This window comes from Gymnoscopelus braueri (genome assembly GCF_963280865.1).
Source record: "Gymnoscopelus braueri genome assembly, chromosome: 9".
NCBI lineage: Eukaryota > Metazoa > Chordata > Actinopteri > Myctophiformes > Myctophidae > Gymnoscopelus > Gymnoscopelus braueri.
In genome coordinates, this window is record NC_137610.1 from 21387569 (window position 1) to 21400434 (window position 12866).

At 41.4% G+C, this 12866-nt stretch overlaps 1 protein-coding gene across 3 annotated transcripts in view; it reads left to right on the top strand.

The window, feature by feature from the left end:
• furinb (furin (paired basic amino acid cleaving enzyme) b) overlaps nucleotides 1-11713 on the top strand; it is a 116879-nt gene extending 105166 nt beyond the window's left edge. For all 3 annotated transcript variants that reach the window (XM_080437618.1, XM_080437620.1, XM_080437619.1), the window contains 3 exons: nucleotides 1884-2014; nucleotides 4331-4459; nucleotides 10170-11713. In XM_080437618.1, the coding sequence (XP_080293744.1) occupies nucleotides 1884-2014; nucleotides 4331-4459; nucleotides 10170-10879 (970 nt within the window). In that variant the 3' untranslated portion in view covers nucleotides 10880-11713. The remainder of the gene's footprint in view (nucleotides 1-1883; nucleotides 2015-4330; nucleotides 4460-10169) is intronic.
• The last annotated feature ends 1153 nt before the right edge of the window (nucleotides 11714-12866 follow it).

Here is a 12866-nt window from a genome sequence, read left to right on the forward strand (position 1 = left end):
CTCTTCAATGATGTACATTTATGAATGCAATGTTTCAGTCAACCAACCAGATGTTTGACAAAGCTCGGCTGATCGAAGCGTTGCATTAACCCATTAAAACCGGGAAAGCATCTGTGTCATAGATTTTAGCTATATATATAGCATATTGGTTGGCTATTCAAAAATAGCAGATATACAAGCTTGCAAGTTTGTATATCCGCTATTTTGTTATCTGCTATTTGTTACGATTTTTAATTGTAGATCTGCTTTTTTTTTATCGTAACAAATCTTTGAATATATATATTTTTTTTAAAGCAAACTTTTTTTTAACTCAAATCTTTGCTTCTGGGTGTCCCTGGAACTAAATATTTTTAGATGGGGGTTGGTGGCCAAATACATATAATTTTGGGGGTCCTTGACATGAAAAGGTTTGAGAACCACTGATATACTGTAGCAACCAAAAAAAAATCTGAAAACTGTTAGGATTTAGAAGACAGGTCTTAATGGGTTAATACATTTGCATGTTTTCTGCATGTTGTCAGGGGTGGCAATTAACAAATATTTTCAGAATGCATAAATCTGTTGTGGTTTGCTATATAGTATATTATTATTAACTATTATTGACGCTTTACCAAGCGATAATACCAAAATTGGTAAATGCTCATCACGTTATCTGAACCCAAACAGACCTCTTTAAATTGCATAATGTGTCAACCCACTGGTCCAAAACATTTCTAAATTATGCAAGAAAGAAAGTAGTAATTAAACTACTAAAAAAACTCGGAGGCACTCAATCTCCCAAGTTTCTAAATTTAAAAAGTCGTTATTAATTTGGCTGAACCATCAATTTAGGCAAATGCAACACTTGTGGACGGCAGCTCTGCCTCCATCAGGGGATACATAGATAACACACTGTTTTTGCTTCTTTTTTAGAGTAGCCAATTATTATTTTTATCAATCTCCAAAGATTCAAATTTAAAAAGCCCTCGTTCATTTGGCTGGACCATTCATTTGGGCAAAGTTGGCAAACCCAACATGTGTCGACAGCAGCTCTGCCTTCAACCACACACACACTTTTTTCTTTTCTTTTCTTTTAGAGTAGCCAATTTCCTTTCCATTTTTTCTCCCAATATGCCAATGCCCAAACTCCCCACACATGTCTCTGTAGTCTTGCCACTGCTGCCCCTACTGACTCACACCCACCAGGAGGACGTTAAGCGCATGCGTCCTGCTCTTCACCATTCAACACCGCGGAGGTTTCGAACACCTAGTCTAGACTCAGTGTTGGACAGGAGCTTTACCCCTTGAGCCACCGGGGCGCCTCACACACATTTTCTAACATGGAACAAAGACAAGCAATCACCTTTTGCTCAAGTTGTAAATAGCATATTTTACATGATGCTCATCTCTAAACTGATTATCCCATTCAATCCGGGAACGCATCTGTGTCATTTTAGATTTTAGCTATAACCATTATGTTATACTATTCAAAAATAGCAGATATACAAGCTCATAGCGTGGAACAGAGTGCTTCCATGAGCTTGTAGGTCTGCAAAAAAAAATGTAATGGTGAAAATTTGTGCAAAACTTTCAATATGTTTATTTTTAAAGCGAAGATTTGTAACTCAAATCTTTGCTTCTGGGGGTCCCTGGAACTAAATATTTTGAGATGGGGGTCGGCGGCCAAATTTTGGGGGTCCTTGACATGGAAGAGTTTGAGCACCACTGATATTATAGTAACGTACGTTTTTTTTCAGAAACCTGTTAGGATTTAGAAGACATTTATTGATGCGTTCCCAGATTGAGTGGGTTATTCAACAATGAAAAACATTTGATTTGATGAACCTTCTTAGCTGATTATTCCGATTCGTCGCCTCATACTGTCCCTTCCCCTTGGTTCTCAGGCCTCATGACTTCTCCTCGGAGGGTTTTAACGACTGGGCCTTCATGTCCACTCACTCGTGGGATGAGAATCCTCAAGGGGAGTGGACCCTGGAGATCGAGAATGAGGCAGGAGGAGGAGGACATGAATATGGTAACACAATTCACCAGCCGTCACCCTAGAGAGCCCACTTCTCATCATCGCACAAGACCCACTTTTTACCTGTGGTGTAATGTAGACTAAGTACATTTACTCAAGTACAATTTAGTATTTTTTCAATTTCACGAGTTAATACTAATACTCCACTACATACCGGAGGCAAACGTTTTACTTTTTGACTGCACTACATTTGTTTGACAGCTTTAGTTACTTGCAGATTTAAATTATTTCCGGACTATAAGCCGCTACTTTTTTTTCCATGCTTTGAACCCTACAACGGTGCGGCTAATGTATGGATTTTTACAGCTAACGGCCACTAGGGGACCTTCTAAATCTATGGATTTTACACCTGCGGCTTATGGTCCAGTGCGGCTTGTATATATACACATTTGTTTTTTTCCCTAAATTTGGCTGGTGCGGCTTATATTCAGGTGCGCTTTATAGTCCGGAAATTACAGTATTATTATTACAAAACATGTATTAACTCTTACCCTGCCAGAGTTTTTTCAAAAAGTCTGTAGCCTCTGCCAGGGTTTTGACCGATTTTGGTACCTTTTCGCATAGCCACAGAATATTTTTCTCCAGTATGATTGATCCCAGATAATTTCTAATCACAGATGAGATTCAGGTGTGGTTTCACAAATGTCAACGAGGTCAATTTGACCTTGTTGTCATGTGTTGTTTGATGTTTGAAAATAGCTCAAAACCAGTAGTTTCAAACCAAAAAACATTGTGAATTGTTTGTCCGTTTCAATTTTAACATTGAAGTGGATGGAGCAGCAAATCTTTGGGAATTGTTATCTCCTTATTCGTTTGGAATATCGAAAAGGTGTCAATCTTAAATAATTAGAGAATCTTTTTAGAATTTTTTTTTTTTTTTTTTTTTTCAAAGACGTTTTTAAACGTCTTTGGCAGGCAATAGCTGAAGGCCCAAAGACGTTTATAAACGTCTTTGGCAGTTATAGAGTTAACCAATTAAGCCCTATGTTGTACTTTGATCGGATATTCGAAAATAGCCGATCTACCAGCTCACAACATGTCACGGTGGTGGTGCATTGTGAGCTTGTAGATCTGCTACTGTATTTTCGAAAAACGTATGACACATAAGATTTTCAAGTGGGCCCTGAACAAGGAATGGTTGAGAACCCCATGCAGACTTGAATTCATGGATATTTTTTTGTTTTTGTCGCATTCCTAAGCCAATAATTTGATGACCAGCGGACCGGTAGGCAGCGGTTCCGGTAGGAGATACAAAGGAGGCTCTTTGTGTCTCCTACCGGAACCGCTGCCGGTCATCAAATTATTGGCTTAGGAATGCAACAAAAACAAAGAAATATCCATGAATTCAAGTCTCCATGGGGTGAAAAAAAACCATTTTGGGGGTGAACTATCCCTTATAAACGCACTCACTGCTTTCCAAGCCTCTTCTCCCCCTCCCTGTTCCACCCTTTGTTTCCCATTTCCTCCGTAATGGAGTTCAGGGCAGAAAACTCAGATAAGCACATCCTGACTAAAGGCAAAACATACACAGTAATATCCTCTGTGTTAATTGAAGTCGTGAGAATGTACAAGTCCATTTCGTTCCATTTGTATAATCGGCGTGTTGCATTAGCACACTTTGATAACAACCATTAATGCATGAAATTCAGTGTTTTTGCCGTGAAGTTCATTTCCATTGGAACCGTTATTTTAGTGACTCATGTTTGCCTTCAAGAGACATCAGGCCGTAAACAGCTTGACTCATAGGGTCCTGGAGTGTTCCCAGGGCGCTGTTTACCTCACCACAGAGCGGGAAATAAGACGGGTGGGCAGGGGAAGCCACAGGTTAGGAGTGCGGCAGTTAATCTAACTAATGGATTATTTAAAAAAAAAATCTTATAAAATAATAAATACAAAATGTATCCCTATTTTGGGGACATTATAGGCAAAAAAAAAAGTAATGAAAACAGCAGTTCTACAAGCTCAGGGCTTGACATGCTTTTTCCACTATTTTTTCAATGACACCATTGCACGACAAAGTATACAATAGGGCTTACGTGGGTTAACGATTTGTAGATATATAAAAATTCTAAAAGAATATAGATAAAAAAAAAACATGCTCAATTATTCGATTAATCGTAAAAGTAATCGATAGAATAATCACTATGGAAATAATGGATAGTTGCAGCCCTATGCTAGTGCAGATCTCTTCCTCCATCTCCTCATAGCCTTGTGTCTCAGCCGACTCGCCCTTCTCCATGTCCCCTCCTGGGATGAACATGGCACTGTCTTACTCTTTCAAACTGACATTTCCTCTTCTTCTCCCCACAGGCGTTTTGAGTCAGTTCACTCTCATCCTGTGGGGGACCGGGCCCAGCGCCGTTAACCCCTCGGCGGCCGACTTCCCCCGGCCGTCCAACAACAGCTGCAAGACCTTTGACGCCCAGCAGATCTGTATAGGTGAGACTGACAGTAGTGGCTCAGAAAGCGTCCCTTAACAGCAGTGGTTCCCAATTGTTTTCCCTTGTAGCCCCCACTTCTTACATCTAACAAAACCAGGGATCCCCCCCCCCCCACACACACACACACTTGTTTTTTTTTTACCACTTCAGCCATATATATCATCATATATGCGAATTAGCGATCTGTACTGTATTTAAAGTTACAGGATAATACATTCTGTATGACATGTATATAAGTTGGACTGACATCACAATCAGAAGACACAGGCAGACAGAGGATGAAAGCAAGTTTTAACCACTTGCACTTGACTTGGCAAACTGGACCCGAGTTGGCTCTGTATTTGGACCGTTTCTTTCCCCGTCTATGCTAAATCTCTTCGCCAAAAATAGCCAATTTACACAACGTGTCGTGATGCTGGGGCTCAAGTGGGTCATTCCAAACAGACATGGCCTTCTCAGGTTGGGAACCAGTGCCTTGCAGCTGCACATCAACCCGCTGAACGCCTCGGTCTCATTGGTATGAGCGTGAGGAGAAGTGACATCCTGTATGAAGCAGGCTGTAGACAGTACTAGACACCAAACTGGGATTAGAGTTAGGGTGATGAGGCTTTTTCTTTTGCTGCCCCAACCCTGTGGAATGCACTCCCCAATACTATCAGAGAAGCCCCCACCCTCCAATCCTTCCAAACCCACCTCTTCAATATGGCTTTCCTCAGCTAACTGCCCACGCCCCTGTTTTACTATTCCACAGTTTTTATTGGTTTGACTGCATAGTCTTAACCTTTTTAGTGTTTTTCCTAATATATACTTTTTTTTTCTATCCTTTTTTTCTCCTCCCTCCCATGTGTTTTGGGTACTTAGAAAAGCGCTTTATACATTTGAGATATTATTATTATTAGAGTTGGGAGCAGAGTTATTATAATTAAATAAAGGCTGAATTTATTAGTTACTGTTTTTATTTCGTTTTTCAGTTTCTTGTTTGATTTCAGAAGTTAGTTTTGTTAGTGCAGTAGTTTTAGTTTTACAGTAGTTTTAAGAATTTACTAGTTTTAGTTTAGTTTTAATTTAGTTTTAGTTTTTTGTTAGCCTATGAGGAAAGCCTTACAAAAGCTGAAACAGGTAAGATGAAAGAAAGCTTGATATCATATTAGAGAGTGGAAAAACTAAAATGAAGCTGATTCGTTTTAGTTAGTTTTGAATTGGTCATTTTCTTTTTTATGTATTCATTTCGGAGTATACATTTTTATTTTAGTTTCAGTTAACAAAATTAATAATTAACTATAATAACCGTGGAACTTGGGAGGACCAAACGTATACATGCAGACGGCACATTTACAAGTATTCACACTTACTTTGCTGGCTTGCTTACTTACAAGCATTTTTCGCTGAGCACGCCTGTGTGTACGCCAGCAATGAATAAGCACTCTGCCAAACGCGTCTGAAAACAGCATATGTCATGTCAGTTTGAATCAAGAGCACAGCGGCTTGAAGTACCAGCGGGAGATGATAGCGCAGCAACAATGCAAGAGCCGTTCAAGTTGCCAAGCAGCTGCGTGGGAGGATGGCTGCGGAGTACGGACCCCCCAAAAGCTAGGCAGACGGGGTCAGAAGATTTTTCCTGGCGATACAGCATTGCGATGTTTACCACCCACACGTGTCTTTTGTTGTTTCAAATTTGTTTCGGAATGTTTTATGCTGTATTTCAGATAGATCAGCATAGAGAGACATGAAACAAAGCGTAGAGAGAGACAGGACATGCGAGACAGGATAGGGGTCAGATTCCCATCCGGGGTATCATGCTTTAGGAGCTTTATGTTTGGTGCACCAGACACCCGCCCACGTATCTACCGAAACCTTCATTCCAGCAGTAATGTGTGCTGCCATTATGGGACTCCCACTTTCATTGGTGTGTCAGTGTCGCCCAGGTTGCGCCTAAACCCTAACATTTAACTTCACAAACACACTGCCTAACCCTAACCTTAAAGGAGAATTTTGGACTAAAGTTTTCTTACCTTTTCTATGACGTTATGATATCTTAAGATGAATGGTACAGTAGAAATGTTCCACCCCTGAGCCGCCACAGCTTAAAAGGTGCGCGGATAGGCCTTAGGTTAGATCACATATTTTAATAGCTTTTTTTTAATTTTTTTTTGATGAGATCTGACGTTCATAGTGACAGAACACTATGCAACAAAAAAAAAAAAAAAAGAAGTCTCGCTAGACGAGATTGAAATCTCGAGATTTCAATCTCGTCTAGCGAGACTTCTGTTTTTTTTTTGTTTTTTGTTTTTTTGGGACAGTGTTCTGTCACTATGAACGTCAGATCTCACAAAAAATAAATTAAAAAAAAGCTATTAAAATATGTGATCTAACCTAAGGCCTATGCGCGCACCTTTTAAGCTGTGGCGGCTCAAGGGTGGAGTTATGACATTTTTCTACTGTACCATTCATCCTAAGATATCATAACGTCATAGAAAAGGTAAGAAAACTTTAGTCCAAAATTCTCCTTTAACCCTAACCTCACAAACACTATGTCTAACCCTAACCTTAACCCTAACCTCACAGAAATTATGCCTAAACCTAACCTCAAAACCCTGTCCACCTGGGCGAAACACCGGGAAAAGAGACTCTCCCCTGCCATTATGTTGGCTTTTTTCTGAAAGGCTTCGATGCACTTCCTGAACCTCTAACCACATTCCCCATCGCCAAAACAGTCAAATCATCTCTCATAACACTAAGAAACTAACAATCATAATGATGACCACGTGCGTTAAAAAACACCAAGTCAGTCCATCTCTTCAACATGCCAGTAAATGTATAGCATATGTACAGTATAGCACCTTCTGGTCATTGCGTAAACCCTGACACACTACCAAAATGGCAAGTATTTGCATCAAAACTGGACAGATTGTGTTTATAGCGTATATTTTTCTCTATCTATAGTATGGTTGTTTAACTTTATTCCCCCCCCCCCCACACACCACTGCTGCACAACACACAAAATGGTGGCCTGTGTCTCATTTGGAACTATTCGTACTATCGTCGCTGCCGGGTGGAAACCTCATATGTCCAAAACCGTTACTTTGTTTTCAGAATTCACATTTAAAGATAGCAAAAATAGCTGACCTACAAGCTCAAAACGTGTCGCATTGCGACGCGTTTTGAGCTTGTAGATTGCCATACTACAGTGCAGTGTCTCACAAAAGTAGCAAAAATAGCCGGAGTTGGGCATTCATTTACGAAAAGACATAAAAATGTAAATATGGAGATAAGAGGTTTCTGCCTGACAACAAAGCTATGTTCTTTCCCCTGCCGCCCGTCCTCTGTGTGCCCCTCTCCCTCCACACCACCACGCACTCGGACACCTCTTGCCTGGCCCCGATTGACTCTTGCGCCATTTTCACAGTTTGTTGTGTTCACAATTTGCCCCTGTGGGATGGAATTGACAGCATGTTGTGTCAAGTTACTCACTCCGATCACCCATCATTGCTGGCATTTTCTTTTGTACAAACACAATTCTCATCGTAAATAGTATTTTGCGTGCAATGTTTTACCCAGTGAACAACCGTGTCAATGCAAATTGGAAATGTACATAGCCAGCCAATTGAGGGGAAATCTGTTTTGACTGGGTGTCAAATTGCATCTACACTGACAAATGTGTTTAGTGTTTTGTTTTCTGTGTGAACACAGTGAGAAGTGAAATAGTGCATTTGCCAATTCAATTGCCTTATTGGTGTGTTTTTTTTTTGGCACTGTAAAGAGAATGAGGCAGCGGCGATTCTAGGATCAGACCTTTAGGGGAGCTCAGCCTTTAAGCCACTGGATAATGCAGTGGTGGAAGAAGTACTTTTTATTTTACTTGATCTTACTTACACTTGAGATTCTAATTCCCTTTTCTGTGGAATTTCTTGATAGTCGCGGTCAATTACAGTACTTCCCAGTAACTGACCCTGAAGTACAAATCTCATTTCTCAACCTGTTTTGTGTCAAATTGTGTTTCTACATGTAGGACCCTGTTCGTGACTGTTTTTATTTTATTTTTTCTCATCTCACTCCTGCTTACCACACGGTTTTTGTATTGTGTGCTCCCCCAAAAATCATCATTGGTTAATGTCTATTTGAAGCTCTACCGTGAAAACCTGGTAGTTTCCTTAGCTCTGCATACAGTATTATTCAACATGACATTTTTTCATTCGCTTAATTTCTTGAAAAGGCCTGGTCAATGAGGCGGAAGGCCATTTACATGTAAAATGGCATTGTCTTATTTGTTCTTATTTTGTTCATGTATGTACTGTACGCATGTTCTTATTTTGTTCATGTATGTACTGTATGCATGTTTATTTATGTGGTATGTATAAGGCAGGATGTAATACAAACAGGAAGGATTGTTAACGTCAGTTGTGTTTTTTGTGTGTAATATGTCATATAATCCCATATGGTATGGGCCAAAATGGTGGCATGACACGAAAATGAAAAATGTCATTCATTCGTTCTTCCAAAGCATAAATGTAGATTTTTACAACTAAATCTGGTCTTTAGACATACTGTACAGTAGCACTCAATGATTTGACGCAGGTCTGTGATGTCACAGGCTGAATGTCAATCATGGCCTCACTAAATACATGTATTAGTCGAGATCAGCTATTTCCGCTAATGTTCGTTCGAGTATCAGGGCTCAAGTGGTTAACAACGTCTGAAAAACACATGAGCGCACATGTGGGGGATCTCAGCTTTGTCAGATGTAAGAAGGGAAAAAAGGTTGGGAACCACTGCATTACTCAGTGAGGAATCTATGCAGGAAGCTTTAGTTATCCTTTCCGCTGTGGTGCGTGTGAGCTGGCGTTCTGTTCGGATGTTCTCTGTACAGATGTTCTCCGACTGTCACTCGTTGGATTACCCAAATTCTGGGAGGACCAAACGTATTCGTATTCATAGATCCTGACTGGAATACTGAATGAGGGCAAAGATAGAGGCACAGTAAAGCTCCTTTTAGGGACGTTTTTGGGGGTGAGAAAAATAGTTGACATTGATGTACGTTTCATTGAACAGAGTTTTTTAAGGATTTAAACCACGGGACATGTGGAAAGGGACTTTAAATGGTCTTGCTGGCAATGCAAGATTGAATTAACTGGTTTAAGAAATAGTTACAGTTTTTTAGCTTGTCAGTTTTTCAGGTAGACCAAGGCTGGTCATAGCCGGCACCAAGGCATTTCATTTGGGCTGATACCTTATTCACCGGGTTGAGTGGGTGCACATAGGGTTTAATTAGTAGCTTAGTACAAAGTAGCTTGTAACTAAAGTTTTCAAATAGTTGTAGTGGAGGGAAAAGTATTTAAAATGTTTAAATACTCAAGTAAAGTAAAAGTTTTACTTAACTCTTTCACTGCCAGACTTATGTCTTGGCCAAAAATACATAGTAAAAAAAAAAAAAGTACACAGGAGCCGAGATACAGGATTAACTAGGAAGTGAATGGAGCCATCTTCGGATGTTATCTCAGTTTTTTTTTTGTTTTTTTTTAAGTCGTCATAAGTCGTTCTTGGCAGCCAGGGCGTTATGACGATGTCTCGTTATAAGTCGTTCTTGACAGTGAGAGAGTTAAGTACAGTACTTATAGCACAGTATAATAAATAGTTACTTTCCACCACTGGTGTGTTGGTTGCATCATATCAGACTCACCTCCCCTTCTGTTTGTTGTCATCTCTTCCAGAGTGCAGCCCTGGCTTCTCCCTCTTCCTCCAGGGCTGTGTGAAGTTCTGCCCGCCGGGCTTCACCTCGGGACCTCAGCTCCTCAACCTGTCCCTGGAGACCTGGGTGGACCTCTCCTCCGTCCAGGCCTGCTTGCCCTGCAACCCCAGCTGCCTCACCTGCTTCGGCACGGGCCCCACCGACTGCCTCTCCTGCCCGCCTCACAGCCACCTGGTCCTCACCTCCTGTCTGCACCAGAACCAGGTCCAGCGTAAATCCCCCGGCGGGGGGGTTCAAGGCGATGTAGCCCAGCTCGGCGGGGAGACCTCGGCAGAGGGTGACGGCGGTGGAAACGGAGGGGGAGGAGGCGTTGAACTCCTCGCCCCCGGCGTAGCCCCGTCCTCCCGCTGGCCCGCCCTGGTGGCCGTGCTCAGCTGTGCCTTCATCCTGGCAGCCTTCGCCGGAGTCTTCCTCCTGCTGCAGATGCGCTCGGGCGGCCCGCCCTGGAGCTGGAAGTCCAGGCGGCCGCCCCACGCTGAGTCGGGGGCGACGAGGGGGATCAGTCTGGCCTTCGGCCAGGGACACGAGAGGAAGACGCGGATATGCTACAAGGGCATCCCCACCGTGTGGGGCGACGAGGACATGGTGACGTATGAGTCTGAATCAGACAGCGAGGAGGTGGACTGCCACAGCGAGAGGACAGCTTTTATCAGGACACAGAGCTCACTCTAGCACTCACTGTCTCACCGTCTGGTCTGTCTCTAAAACCCATGTGTCTTGTTGTTTGTCTGTCTCTAGCCGTGACACTGGCTCTGTGAGACGGTCAGACTGTCTCTAGAGCCAGGCTGTCATGAGACTCTACACTCTACACTGTCAATTCCTTAGTGTTAGTTTAACTCTGAGAGCGTACAAATGGAACCAAATGGACCCGTACCGGTCCATTTGGTTCCATTTGTACACTTCTCTGAGTTACATGCCCTCAAGGGTCCATTTGGTTCCATTTCTACACTCTTGGGAGTCACAAGCCCTATTTGGTTCCATTTGCACATTATTTGAGTTAAATTAACACTAAGGATTTTACTGTGTAATGTAACCTCAGCCAATCACCAGAAAATGCATAGGCCTTACAATGTTATTGAAATCCAAATGCATAAAGGAAAATCAATTGAAAGTCATTGTTTAGTTTTTTGTGTTTTTTGTAATTTATCATATTTGATTAAGACGAGATTATATTGATTCACTATGTATTTGCTTTGACATTCATACGCCGGTTTAACTCAGTGGTGTATTGCAATTTATTTTAATGTCTGAATTTCTGTTATATGACCAATGTATGAGTGTATTTATCCATTTTCTTTAAAGTCTTACTGTGTAGCGTCCATTTTAGTAGTTTCTTTTGGGGGGCGAAACCTCCGGTAGCTCCGTTGTCTGTTGTCTGAATTCAGTTTGAAACAAAATCACAGAAGTAGGGTCCAATGGCTGCGTCATTCTGGCACGAGTGTTCCGCGAAGACTAAAATACCACTTAGAGAAGTTGTCAAAAACACATTTATGTGGAATGGTTATTGTGAAAAATATGCCAGTGAAAGATTACATCAAAATTGACTTTTGTTTAATTGAAAAAGTTACACAATATGACTTCAATAAGCAGAGTGTATTATTTTCCAAACAACTTTTGGCATACTTTGACCCCGAGTACAATCGACACACTGTTGAGCCGTTCAAATTTTGCATTGTCAACATTCTGCACTGAAAAACCTTGTGTTCGCAAAAAGCCATTTATGGATAAGTTTATAAAAAAAAAGAAAAGGAAAAAGATTAGCAGTCGAAGCCTGTGAATTTCTAACAATCAACAGTACATTCCCCCGCTTTGTGAAGGTTACATGCTGGGGAGATTAATAGTTGTCAGTCACAGCTGCACAGAGAGAATTGAAGTCTTGAGATACAAAGTATCTGCAGGACAAATTGCATAAAAATCCACAGTCTGGAGGCTGCTTGATAATGAGAATCTGGAGGATGCTCCGAGTCCAATTAAGGCACTAGTGGGAATTTGCAGATGCTGCATATCAGTCAAATCCTTTGCATCGCTGGAATAATGCCTGATTTACTGCACGCCGGCATCGCGTACCGAGAAAAAAAACAGATCTACGAGATCACGCGAGGTCGCAGCTTCACGATGTTGTCGGTGGGGCTGGGCAATACGAATTCCAATCAATATCATGACTGTTTCAAACTTTCGCCCTTGTTTATGATTATCAAACAATTATTAAAAACAATATATAGTGAAAATAGCTGCTCTACATGCTATATTTCCAGTTGATTGCCCAGCCATAATTGTCGGAGCGCGACACATCACCCGTAAGCCTGGAGAGGGCTGTTCATTATTTTTAAGTGAAAGTATCGAAGACAAGCAACAAAAATTTAACCCAAAGCTCTTTGACCTTTTCGACCATCTCTAGCTTGGTTGCTACTGGTAGAAAAATAAGATCCGTTTATCTTCATTCTCCCCACAGAGGCCATATTGATTTTTGAGCTTCTCTTCCAGAATGGCTTTATCGGGGTAAGAAGAGACAGAGCTTATCCGTTCATTTGCAAGCCCCATACATTTTGGTAAGACAGAATGTATGGCAGTTTCACAAGTTGAGGACACTGAAGATTATTTGGGCTCACAAGTTGAATCAAAGCCTTTGGATCGAAAGGCTAGAATTGATCAAGTGATC